Source organism: Vidua chalybeata, chromosome 5 (assembly GCF_026979565.1).
Source record: "Vidua chalybeata isolate OUT-0048 chromosome 5, bVidCha1 merged haplotype, whole genome shotgun sequence".
NCBI lineage: Eukaryota > Metazoa > Chordata > Aves > Passeriformes > Viduidae > Vidua > Vidua chalybeata.
The window spans coordinates 778,207-791,674 of NC_071534.1; the positions used below are offsets into that span (position 1 = coordinate 778,207).

Genomic DNA, 13,468 nt, shown 5'->3' on the forward strand with positions numbered 1-13,468 from the left:
ACTGAGAAGGACGAGCATGTTCAAGATACTCATCCTCCCTCAAAACAGCAATCCCTGTCAGAACCACAACACTGATATAGCCTTTTTTTTTTTTTTTTTAAATTATATCTTTAACATGTCTCAGTATTTCCTACAGCCCTGCAATCAGAATTCATTCCCCAGGAGGATGAAAGAAGCTGATTTGCCTCAGTGAATTCAAGAGCAGTTTTTTCCCCACTGGCACAGCCTCCCCAGCCATGTGCAGGGACAGTCAGTGTCTGACAGCAAAGGCTTTGAGGGTGTCCCACGTGCTGCCTCCCTTGAATAGGAGACTCCCACTTGCAGAAGAGGAGATGCCAGCAGAAGGCTCTTGAATCATCATCTCTGCTTATTGAGAACCTATAAAGAGACAGCAATTTGTTGGATGGAACGTTCTGAGGCCAGAATGTCCTGGGGAATGATGGCAACAAGCACAGCGAGTCTGATGGGCATGGCTGAATAAAATAAAATTAAGGCCACAGCTGGTGATGCTGGCAAAGGCACAACAGAGCTGTGAGCCCTTCCTAGGGAGCCTTTCATGACTCAAAATCAAATTTCCCAAGTAAAAGGCTTTAAAGAACCAGGAAAGGAAGAAACACAGTGATGCTGAACACCAAATATGCTCATCTAGTCATTGTGTAGAGAACCTGAGTAGCAGCATCCCAAGGCCAGAGGTGGCAGCCCTGGTCTGGCCCCATCTCAGACCCACTAGCTGCTATCACTTACCAGGAGATTGAAGCCATGCTTGAATTTTTGGAAGCAGTCAACAAATTCATCTGGAGGTGGTGGCTTTGCACGGAGCGTAAGAACACCCTCTGGTGAACAAAATGAGATTTTTATACACTCATTTATATGCATATAGTTTCCTTAAGTATTCCAGATACAGTAAACAACAAAATACATAATAAATTTGCCATCTTACAGAATTGTGTGAATACAGAACCAAGGCAGGAGCATATTCTGTGGTCACATCTCTAATTAGTCAATCCCCACTGACTTCAAGCAAATGGCTTTCATAGGTTTCCTCTAAGCATATACTGCATAGGAACTTTTGTGCTCAAATTGAGAGGAAATTGCTACACTGATTAAGAAAAAACACACAAAAAGACATTTCCTAGCCCCTCCAATGGTCCTGAGAGAAACAGAACTACATGCAGTACGAACTCTTACCTCCAGGTCCTTTCTTTTTACTTTTTTTAGTTTTCTTCCTCTTTGAAAGTTCAGCAAATGCTTCAGCAGCTTTTTGCAGTTTGGTAACAAAATACTCTATGTCATCCAAAATATGGTTCAGAATTTGCTGTGAGAGAAAAGAAAAGTAACTGATTCTCTACAGAATCTATAGCAGAAATACTCCAGAAATTGAAATGTCCAGACTCCCAGACACCAATAGCTTCCTTGGAACAAAGTCCATGCTGGAATATTCCATATTTAGATTCCTTGTGGTTTTAAATTTACATACCTGTAAAATGTTTTAAATTTCAATTTTTTAAAAATGTAGGCCTGTTGGAAGTTTTTAAATTATGTGTAACAAGATAGTTCAGCTCAGATTGCAATTACACAATTTATTTCCATGTTACATTCCTGCTGAGAGCACATGAAGAAAATTGTAATTATTTGAATGGACAGCATTTTCATAAAGACCATAACTTCACAATCTCCTTTAGTACTGAGTATTGAGTGATTTGGTGAAGCTCTCTACAAATTCTGCTGTTTGTGGAGAAGTGCTCTTTGAAGAATTGATTTCAAAGAGTAACTGGAGAAGAATGAATGTACCCCCAGGGGAAAACACAAAGACACCAATCCAGCAGGTCCCAACATGCTTTTCCCAAGACCCTCTGATGTTGCTGAGGGCCACAGCAGAGTGGAGAAATAGAAAGTTACAAAGGACAGATGGGGCAATATTTGATCCAGCATACGCCATAGAACACGCCCGATATTGTTGCTTATATGCAGGAATGCTTTAAGTTGTAAATAAAAAGGGTCCACCTGTCTTCAGAAATGACCATGTTTATTTTCCAGGTATTACACATATCCAAGTCTTGCTAAATTGATGGAATTTTTTATCCTTACATAGTCTACTTAAAAAATTATAATTTATATTTCCAGCTCTTCACAGCAGAAAACTTGTCATCAACATTCAGTGTGTTTTTCTTCCTTTATAAAAAAGAATATAAAGGAAAGAAACTGCCACCTGTTCATTTTAGATCTACCACAACAAGCAGAGGCTGCTTGGAAAGCTTTTCTCCAGAACTGAATATCCGACGTGGAGAAAAGTCTTCCCACAAAGGAGAGCTGCAAAGTTTCACAGACATGAAGCAGCATCACTTGTCACTTACAACATCTCTGTCAATCCTGGCTGCTATCATCTCTGCTGTTTCTTCCTGCTCGTGGTATTGTCTGTGCTTTTCATCTGCAAACAGTGAAGAAGAGGATAAGATAGGCATAAATGTGGGATTAATATATTAGTATATAATCATTTCTATACTGTTTATGGTTTGAAGTACACTACTCTAAGAGAAAGATGGACAAAACTCTGCCATTCCCTTTGCAAGGACTCCACACAAAGATGAAAATCTTGTACCTTAATGCCTGATCCTGTCCAGGCTCACAAAGCAAGCTTCTGTACCTACTTAACTGCACAAATGAAGTTAACTGCAGAAGTATGGTACCAGGCTTTAAATTTAAAAAGAAAAAAATCAACTCAAAGTGGCAGCTTATAAATACAACACAATTAGGAATCATCCCATTTTGCAAAATATGCTGAAAGCTACTCCAGTAGAAGCAAGCAAGAAAGAGTGCAGTGGCTTTGAAGACAATTCTCATGTAAAAAGTTATTAGCAAAAAGGGACGCCAGGTCTGGAAGCACAGAAAGAGAGAATGATGTGATAGAACTGACATTTCCAAATAACAACGCTCAGAGTCAGTGACTCTTTTTGAAAATAACAAGGGTGAATTTTTTGAGGAATTATAAATTTTGCATTTTTAACCCACACCAAGTACTGCACTGCATTTGTGAGCAGGTGGGATTTCAGTAAACACATTTTAGAAAAGATCCACCTGAGTGAAATAAAAGGAATTGCAGGAACTCACACCCACAACTGGACTGACAAGACACCAAACTAATGAAACTTTTCTAACGTGAGAACCCAAGCAGAAGAACAAGCAAACAAAACATATGTTTACTCAAAACATATGTAATACTGTAGATACATAGATTGAATAATTCTTAACATTTCGGATTTCCCTACATATTTGTAGTTGTTTTCTTTGCACAGTTGTGTACTTTGTTAAGTGATATAGATATCATTCAATAAAACAAAAATTAAAAGGAATCCAAGGTTTTTTAATGGTACAGTCTTAATATCTGATATTAAAAGAACCCAAGCAAACTAAAAGAGGCTTCATCTTAAGCTTTTCAGTCTGTTTTATAGAAAGAACCTTATTCTTTCTAAAGAACTTTCATTTTTAAACAAATCTCATCAAAATGTTTTTAAACGACCATCCAACAGAAAAATCCATCCCATTAAGGAACATTAAAGTTACAGCATTTCCTAGTTAAGGCTTTAAAAAAAATAAAACCAACAAACTAATTAGCCAAAACAGCCATTATAAAGATAAATATAATATAAATAAATAATGATGATCTCAAGTCACCTTTTATCCATGATTATACTTTTTAATTGGCCGAAATATCTGGCCCTAATACTGGGGAGAGCATCATTAGATTACTGTGTTACTGGTACCACCTTCACAAGAAAGCCCAGATCAAAATCTGGAGCCCACACCCAGCACAAGCAAAAGCAGCTCTGAACAGGAACCCAGAAAATGGGTAAATGCAAGGAAATGACAAGTCAGGTTATGACAGAGAGATCTTTGTCCCCGCATCAGGCAGCAGTGCCTCGGGGCATTTCAGACTCTAGTGTAAAATGCAGGTGAGCCCAGAGGGAAGAAATGCTGATGTCTGGCTCCAGTTCAGGAGGCTGAATGATTTCTTTATTATAACTATGCTATGATACATTAATATACTATATAAAAAGAAGATACTAAAACTACAAACCTACTTTTCTAACTCCCATATCTAACTCCCAGCTCGTGCCCCTCTCAGAGTCCAGCCACAGGTGGGTTGGATTGACAATCCTCACCAGAATCCAAGCAAGCAATGACCCCAGGTAAAATTCTCCAAACACATTCCACATGGGAAAAACAAGGAGCAGAAACAGAAATTGTTTTCTCTTTCTTCTCTCTGTGCTCCTCTATGAAAAATGCTGAGAGAGAGAGAGAGGAATGTGCCTGCCACAAAACTCCACCAGGAAAATCTGCTCGCAGCGAGGGCAGAACTTGTGCAGCCCCTCCTGCACCCAGCCGCTGCCATCATGAGCGTGGCCTTCCCGAATTCCTTCTGCTGCTCCCAAGGGCCACAGCAACCCGCTCCTGGATGCCCTGGGAATACTCACAGTCGCCCTGCTCCGAGGCCCACGCCGACCACGCTGCCACGCGGCTCCGCACGTCCACCTGCGTGATGGTCCCCGGGGGCACGGGGGCAGGGGCCCGTGGGGGTGGGGGGATGGCACTGTCCGCTTTGGAGATCATTCTAGAAGGACAGGAGAAAGCCCACGAGTGACACTGGAAGGAAAAAAAAACGTTCTGCTCCCCAGTGCTTGGTCAGAGGAAAGGAGGAGCCCACGCTGTGGGCTCGCCAAGCAAGCAGCGATGGCGATGGCCAGAGCCTGATGTGAAAATGTGTTTAGCACAGCAGGAAACACACTCCTCCAGGGAGCTAGCAAATCTTCGTCACCTGGGAAGTCCCCAGGCAGTGCCAAAGAACATGAGGAGACCTGCCAGTTTACACACATACATTCAGTGCCTCGGGTTTATTAGGTGGCATTTTTACCAGCACATGCAGTTGTAAGGGTGGGACTTGTCTTTTGTATGAGAGAAAATTGGAAGGTTTGAAACTACCTCTCAGCCATCACCAATCAAGTATCAGGTCCCCTAAATCTGGCCAGCTGTCAACCACCTTTGCTTAAAACCTTACCAACAAATCCAAGTTCACTGGCTGATTTGTTTTCTAACAGGGCCCTGTTCACCCTCTCTCAATACAAACATATCAATGTTCCCACCTGCAATTTTCCAGTTCTTAGAGTAGTTTTAAATGCTGTAAGGAAAGAGGCCTTTGAATTCATTCTGCAGTCCGTTGATACCAACAGACAAAAAAAAAGAAATCACAGTAGCTCCTGTCATATATATCCCCCCACTCCTTCCCCAAAGCTCTATTTAAAAACCAGATCTTCACCTTAAATTCACCTTTTATAAACCCATCTCATTCACAGCATTCAACAGCAAGACCACAAAACATCAAATGTTGTTTGGTCTTTGAACAGTGAATGACAACAACAACAACCACAACATTTCCTTTGCCTTTCCTGCCTGCAGTCCCCCTTCACTCATCAGAGCCCCAGAGAGGCAGGAGTGTCCCTCCCTGTGCCCCAAAGCCAGCAGGCACATGAGCCAGCAAGGAGCAGCCAGCACCCAGCTGCCACCCACGTTTGACCTCTGGGCCTCACAGCCCTCGAGATTGATGTCTCAGGTTATTTGTCCCAACAGATGTATTGACCTACATTATTTTCCCAATTAATTCTCATTAGTTTCCCAGCATGTCCAGTGTGTTTGAGTCCCTCTGGATTGCCTCTTAGAGCTTATGCCTGGTTTGCAACAGTCCCACAAATGCTAAGGTCTATTCATTGAATTTTAAACCTGCAAATAGAGTTGGACACGGTTCAGGTTCTCTCTTGTTATTCTAGGAGTGCCCCTTGCTCTAAGAAATCTTTGTAAGTTGCACATCAGAATTTAACAGGTATCCAAAACTATTATTTTAATTTTTGTCCAGCAGAGAGTTCTCTACCTGAGCACAATTATTATTGAGAGATACTATCAGCATCAGTTACACACTGAATTTCTAACAAGTTACTACCATCACCATTCAGTATCTGATATATTTGTGCCCTTGCTTTTATGCCTCTCTTTGCTACCTCTCATTTCTGTATTAATCTTCTCTGAACCCAACAGATTCTTTCCCTCACATTTTCCAACTGGCAGAGAAGATTTTGCTACCAGGGAAACAAGAAGTCTTCAGCATCATTAAACAGGCAGGCAGGAAGATTATTCAGTCTTCAGCTGCTGTTTCATTTAACATCTTCAGATCCCAAAACCTTTTAGCATAATATTATTTACTTGGCGTTATGGGGAATTTCTGGTTTTGATTTAAATTCTGAACTACGTGACCCGTATGCAGAACTGAGACATGCAATGCCATTCTCTGGCAAGTGGAATTGATCTCAGCCTTTCCCATCACTAAGGTGGAACTGGGAAAGGCAAGACTGACACTACAAATTGACAGAACATGAGAAAATTATTAAAGCAAGATATGGCTTTAATACACATGGCTTTGGAAGTATGTTATTAGCTAGAAGGAAAAAAGCTCAAGCCACCCCAAAAGACAGCAGGCAGACCTGGAGAGCTTCTGAGTGCTGTCAGGCTATCTGATGATCCCATGCACTGCCAAGGAGGTGGATTTTTACCTCAGTGTCTCAAGCCTCTTCTTTTGTTTCCCACTTTTGCTGTCACTGATTGCACTTTCAATATCTTCATGAATAAGGGTAGCCTAAGGAGACAGGAGCAGCAAACATCAGGAATTAGCTACTGTGTCCAGATCTTTGAAATAAATATCTCACCTTTAGGCAGAAAATACCTGATCAAATCCCATTTATTTAAAAGCACTCAGAAATATTATTTTACGCATAAACCAAAAAAAGAACAGAGTAAGATCTGGGAGTGGGTATTTTTGTCACTACTCCAGCCTCAAGCATGATCATCACACAAGTAAGTAATCCAGACACCAAACTTGAACAGCTGTCATTATCTCAAGTCAACCACTATTGCATAAGCTACTTTTTTCCCCTGCATACGTAATTTTTGGTTGTCTCAAGTGTTTTGTTTGTCTCAGACTATAAAAAGAAAACCTACTAAATACAGAAGCAGCAAAACTACTATAGATGGCAGCAGCATAAGCATTAAGAAAGTAACTTGTCATGATTCAATTTCCTTTCAGAAATAATGACAGCCTCCAATTTCTCTTTGGTGTGGCAGAAGATGAATTTTTCAGAAGATTCCCTCATCTGTGTTTCCTGCTACTCCACAACTGCAGTCTGCCTCCACCAGTGGCCCCACAAGTGAAATTTTGATGCATGTCTAAAGCATTATTTTAATAGACCTTGCATTAAATAGGTCACGGCTTCTCACAGGATTTAGAATGCTCTGTTACATGTCTTCAGCTGACAAATTAATTTCCTACAAAGGCTGTCAAAGCCCAAATCTGTCAGTGTCTGGCTCACTCTGCAAGCACCATGTCTTTCCTAGTACCCTCACCATGCAGAAGTGTGTACCTTTCTGGGAGGAATTTGTGACTTCTGCTAGGACCAGAAGACATTGTTGAATTTAGGATTCAAGGGGATTACAGGACGTTTCAGGCTATAATGGACTGCACTACAGAATAGTTAGGAAACTAGGGTTACAGAATTAATAGAAAAAACCTTTAGGGGACCAGGGGAACTTAAACCCAGAAGTCCATTAATCCAACACTCTTGGTATTTACTATTTAATTTTTTTTGTTGTTTATAAAATGTCAGAATGCCCCAGATAGTATTGATTTTAACTATTTTTATTGCAGAGGCTCCTGGAGTTGCTTGTAAATTCGAAAAACAAAAAACAGGGAAAAGCCAACAGAGAAAGACCTAAACTTTCAAAACCAGAAAAGTTTCATGGGGAAGGAAAGAAACCCAGGGTATGGCCACAGAATCAAACAATACTTCAGAACTAAGGGAGATACTGGAGTTCCAAGTCATGCTTGTGTACTTTACACTTTTATATCTACACAGAGGAACAACTGCAAAAATGAAAAGAGACCAACTCCACACATTGAGAAACTGGGTGCAAACACAGCTCAAGGGGGATCCCTGCAATATTTAACACAATACCCCCTGAACTTCTGACAGGATCCCTCTCTCCTTTAAAGCAGCAAATTCTGTGCAACAAATCACACAATAACTAATCATCCTCACTCCATTCTCACCATGCTAATTCCAAAACTGCTGCACAGTGTGATTAACTGCCTGTTGTTTCAAGACAATAATACAAACTACTACAAAGGAATTAAGAAATCCCCATGAAATTATGAACTGGAATTACAGAGAATTACTAACAGAATTAAAATTTATGACCTCAGAAATAAAGAAATGTTGCAGAATACATTAAAAAAAATAATTTCCACTTGAAGGCAATATTTTCATCAGAGACAAGCAATCTCTTTCCTTGTTTTGCCCCTCCTGCAAGGAATATTTTCCCTTTCCAGATCTCTCCAGCAGAGATGCAGAGAGGTGAGAATGTAGAGAATGTTTAATTGCTCAGTGACAAAAAGAGCAGAAAGAGTAGGCAAGACTCAGGGTTCAGATGAGCTCTTTGCAGATTATAAAATAAACTTGAGATAAATTATTTTACACCACTTTTTTCAGAAGTGTGAAGGCAAACCATAGACATTTTCCAGAGCTTTATACATTTGCAAACCCAAATTAGCAGCTATAGAGTCCAAGAACCAATATTTACAGTAAAGACATATTTGAGCATGCACTAAGGATTCAGCTTAGATATTAGATTGCTCCTTTGCAATACATAGTGCCCCACATTTGCTAACATACTATAAATAGTGCTGATATCATAAGTGGATTAAACTTACAGCATATTTACAAGAATAAAAGTAAAGAATTATTTTCTATGAATCAGCTCATTTGTCTTTATCCACTGTACTGGCCAATTCATACAATCTTCCCTATTCAAATAAGCCAAAGGAGATCTCCACTGTTATCTTACCTTAATTTCATCACACTGGAAAAGATGCAAATCAGGCTTGTTTTGGGTTGGTTCTTTACATATTAATGCAAGAATTGAATTGTAGTTGCATGCATTCATCACAGCTTGGCAATGCTGAATTGTGCTCAAAGGAAAATTCTCCAGTTCATTCTGTCAGAAGTGGAAAAAAAGAAGAAAACACAAAGTGCCACCTTACTATACAGTGTCCTGATCTCAGAAAAACTGCAGGAGCTAAAAAGGGAAAGTGATAATAAGCTAATTAAAATCCTCAGTCTCACATACATCGTTTTCCTGCTCGCTGCCTTTTTCTCTCTCTCTGAAAATGAGACTGTCACTCACAGAGCCTACCTTTGATTCCAAGTCCACCAAACTGACAGCTTTGTCATCCACTTGAAGAATCATGTCTTGAGTCCACACTTTGCCTTTGGCATCCAACAATTTCAGCTTCCTTATTCCATCATCCACTGTAATCATCGCCTCTTTTCGGTCCAGAACAAAGGTGGTCAAGTGCTGGTGAGTAAGATGTACATTTAAAAGAAATTATGATTGCAATTTTCCCTATTGTTCAGGAGTGCCAGTATTTAAATTGTCAGGAAGTAGCAATGCAAATTATTCATGAGTAAAAGTGCCCTTGTATATGACAGAGCCCACCTCTAGGACATGAGGAAGGATATTTAGTCCACAATGTCATTTTAAGTCAACTTATTTTTGTGGCTTGCTTTTTGGCACCCACTGTCATTTCCTTGCTACTGTAAGCAGGGGGACTTGAAGGCACATTCTGACATCCTCCAGGTATCAAAGCTAGAATTAAAGCACGAGTTTTAACTAGCTTTAGAGGAGTGAAAAGCTGTCTCTCTTGGCAAGCTGAATTCAGGAGGTGCCAGCAGAAGCTTCCCAGAAGCTCCCTGCCAATGTAGCTCCACCACCACCCTGACCTGGAGTGTCCTCATCTCTTCCAGAGCTGCCAGCAGCCTGCTGGTGGCAACCAGGATGGGCTTGCATCTGACTGGGATACCTTATGGACGGGCTGGTCACTTTTTTGTGCAGCACAGAATCAACTTTTGCTCACCATCAGCTTGGAATATTCTCCAGATTCAATTAATGGCCTGGAAACTAAACAGTACCTCACAAACATCACCTCAGCTAGCTCCCCTGTCATTATGGCTGTGGCAATGTCTCCTTCAGCATGCCAATTGTGCAAGAAAACCCACAAAATTATTTCATTTTGTTCAGGCATAAATCCACCTTCATATTCTAATTGAAGATCTGGTAACACTCATTCAAGCTGAACCACATTTAATGTATGCCTGCATATCTGCTTCTGTTTAAATAACTTTTAAAAATAAAAATAACAAAAAAGGATTAACTCTGTTTTCTTCTATTACAGGATAACAGCACATGGCAATTACAGAGAAGAAAGTAGGTGTAAGCTGCATATAATCAAAGTATTTAAAAGAAGTAAAGTGAAACAAACTCTGCACTGGCTGTTTACCCAGGAATGTTTACAATTCTCAATGCAAGTACTAATTGCTGTGCCAGTGCAGGACCAAAACTGTTATGAAGAAAGCACACAAAATAGACAGGCAATTAGAACAACACATGTATTCACTTGCAAGCTGACTGTAGGACTGAAGCACCTGAAATCAGGAGTCTTCTGCATATGACCTCACAATTCACAGATGATTTAAAGCCCAGCAAAAGGAGCTGAGACTCTGTGGTGTTTGCAGGACTCGGCTTAACCCCTGACAGTGGTCTGATGGCAGCAGGAGAAAGTTTAAGCCAAAGCAAGGCTACAAAAGGAGGCAGTGCATTCAAAAGTGCTTAACAGGCTACAAGCAGGCACTCAGGCTTACCCTGCTGAATATTTTAAATACGAGAGCAGCACGCAGTAATTCTGCAAAGCAGCTTAGGACAGCAAATCACACACTTTGCTCTTCACACGGGGGAAGACTGTGCAGGCAGAACGTGTTTAACCACCACGTGCCCGACCACTGGGGCTTTGAGGGGTTAAGGCTCAGCACTTTATGAATATTCCAACACCTCTGCTGATTCCATCTGATCAGAGCATTAGCTTTAAATATCACCCAGCGTGCCTTGCCAGCAGCACAGCGTTGTTCAGCTCTGCCTCATCTTTGCAAGGAGCCAGGTTCAGAGACAGGGCAGCACAAGGTGTGGAACTGATGGCCCGTTGAGAAGTCCTGTCTGTCTGCCAAGCCACACACGGCTTTGCTTGCATCCTTCCACATCCAGATTTCAGCTCATTATGGCAAAGCTACAGAATTTGAGACATTTCAGTGTAATCTGCTCTGAAGGGACCCCAGGCTGGCGGGATATTTTGGAAGATATCTTGCCTTCAAGCTTATATATCCTCAAAAAACCCATGTAGGCAAAAATAACCACATGTAACTGAGAGCTGCAATTGGTGTATCCCTCTCATCTCACCTCCACGTGGTACTGTGATGTTTCAGATATGCTGCTGACACTGTCTCGTGCATAATTCTTTCTTTGTTCTGCAGATGGGAGGAAAAGAAAGAATAATTATTAACATAACAGTGCCTTATCCTTGTCTTGACTGCTTCTCAGAGACACTTTGGACAAGTTGTATACATGAGAAGAGAAGATAAGCTGTGGTTAGTTTCTGTATTTCAGCAGAAAAGACCTCCACCCCCGCATGGTCCAGCACAAGGACCATTTTTACGTCAGCATTGTTAACAGAGAGCTGGTGGGTGCCCAAAAAAGCCACTTATCTCATCCAGTGGGTCAGGACACTGGAGGGGAGCAGTGCTCTGACTGGAAACACTGCCTTGGGAAAGCTGATTATTGAAGTCTTTGGCTTGCCACTGTAGCAGCAGTATGATAACGAGCACTGGGCTCACTGTATCTGTATGAGCATCCTTGAAAGCAAAAGTATTTCCTGATATATACAAATAATTCTCATGCTAAATCTGCAAGACGACAAAGGCACACACAAAAAAAGACCTGACTTCATTTCTTCATAAAGTGTGCAATTCATTGAATTGCTAATGTAGAAATAGGCATGGAAATGTACATAAACACACCAAAATATCTCGAAACAGGAATATTTTCCAGCTAACAAAACACAATGCTGCAAAACCAGAAACATTATGTGCCTTTCACTCTGTTCAATAGATTCATGTTAAACCAGGAGAGGAAGGAAGGGGAAAAAGCAAGATGAAGACACAACACACACCCACGCCACAAAATAATGAATTTAGATGAATACTGAAGAACACTTTTCAACTCTAGTGGAAAAGAAAATTGAATGCAACATTTGGAAGTTTGGGTTTTTTTTCCACTACAGCCACTTTAGTGCCTGATCTGGAACACCAGGAGCTTTGTTGTGAAAAAGTCAGTAGATGACATGGCCAGGAGAGGCCTAGGGAAACTCTGGAATAGGTAATTTTTTTTCTGTATTTCATTAAAAATCTCGATTTCTGATCATCAAGTAACATAGGTGGTTTGATTTTTTTTTCATATGATGAAAATACAAAACGTACAGAGGAAATACATAAATTTCATCACACTTGGAGTCTTTGGAAGTAAAATAAAAGTGATTTTGTTGACAGGAAGGTCAAGTTACTTTTTGCAAAAGAAATAGAAATTCTAAATACCATGAAGCATATGATCTGTGACATACAGAGATCTGCAGTGAGGGGTCCATAAGAGCCCCCCGACAAAGGTCTCTTCTGAGACCAGGGCTCCTTCATACAGGAATCCCAGGTGCAAGGACAGCAGTGCCCTCATTTTCAGAGGTCACAAATGCTTCAAATGTGGAAGCATTTGTCACATTTTATAAACACACCATTATCTCCTCCCTTCTCAGTGATTTTCACAACAAACAAGTTTCTGAGATAGAGCGCTGGCTTGAAGCCCCCCTCCCACGGTGACAAATGCCACTCAGGCAGCAGAGCCATCCTAATCCTGCACAGCTCAGTTTGCTTTAGCAAGAAAATTGTGCACAGCAAACAGTCAAATCCAAGGACACCACAAATCATCAGAAATTTTAGCCAGGTGTGTGAATATTTCAAAATAGATATCTTGCTTTCATTGTGCATTATTCTGAAATCCCAGGGCAGAGGATCAACCTTGGTCGTTCCATCTGTATCCACTATTTCTGCTTTTGCAGCATGTGACTGAAATGATTTTTGCAGTTGCTTGTCTTTTTAACCACAGCACACACACATGCACACCCCAACGACACAGCCAGTAAAGCAGTGCTGTCTGGTTTGCTACCTTTCTTTTTTTGTTTGGACGATGATCTGAAGAAGTAAAGTCCATCTGTTCCTAATAAAACAAGGGGATTAAAAAGCAGCATCTAGTTTAATCCCATAGAATTATTTGCATCTCTAAGGGGATCAGTTAGCAGTCTTCTGCTGAGGACTGTAAATGATACTTAAATACTGTCCAGTAAGAAAGAATATATGCTTTTAACAAAACAACAGAAACAAAAAAATTACTTGTTTCAATAACAATGCACCAAATAATCAGTTTTGAGTGTTGTCTTCTT

The 13,468-nt window shown here is 40.7% G+C and overlaps 1 protein-coding gene across 5 annotated transcripts in view; it reads right to left on the reverse strand.

Moving 5' to 3' along the window:
- Positions 1-13,468, reverse strand: part of EPS8 (epidermal growth factor receptor pathway substrate 8) — a 125,322-nt gene that overhangs the window by 29,862 nt on the left and 81,992 nt on the right. For all 5 annotated transcript variants that reach the window (XM_053943500.1, XM_053943497.1, XM_053943501.1 and 2 more), the window contains exons 5-12: positions 11,383-11,450; positions 9,289-9,450; positions 8,941-9,090; positions 6,597-6,679; positions 4,473-4,609; positions 2,355-2,428; positions 1,189-1,315; positions 745-833 (exon numbers count right to left, since the gene is read on the reverse strand). In XM_053943500.1, coding sequence (XP_053799475.1) covers positions 745-833; positions 1,189-1,315; positions 2,355-2,428; positions 4,473-4,609; positions 6,597-6,679; positions 8,941-9,090; positions 9,289-9,450; positions 11,383-11,450 — 890 coding nt within the window. The remainder of the gene's footprint in view (positions 1-744; positions 834-1,188; positions 1,316-2,354; positions 2,429-4,472; positions 4,610-6,596; positions 6,680-8,940; positions 9,091-9,288; positions 9,451-11,382; positions 11,451-13,468) is intronic.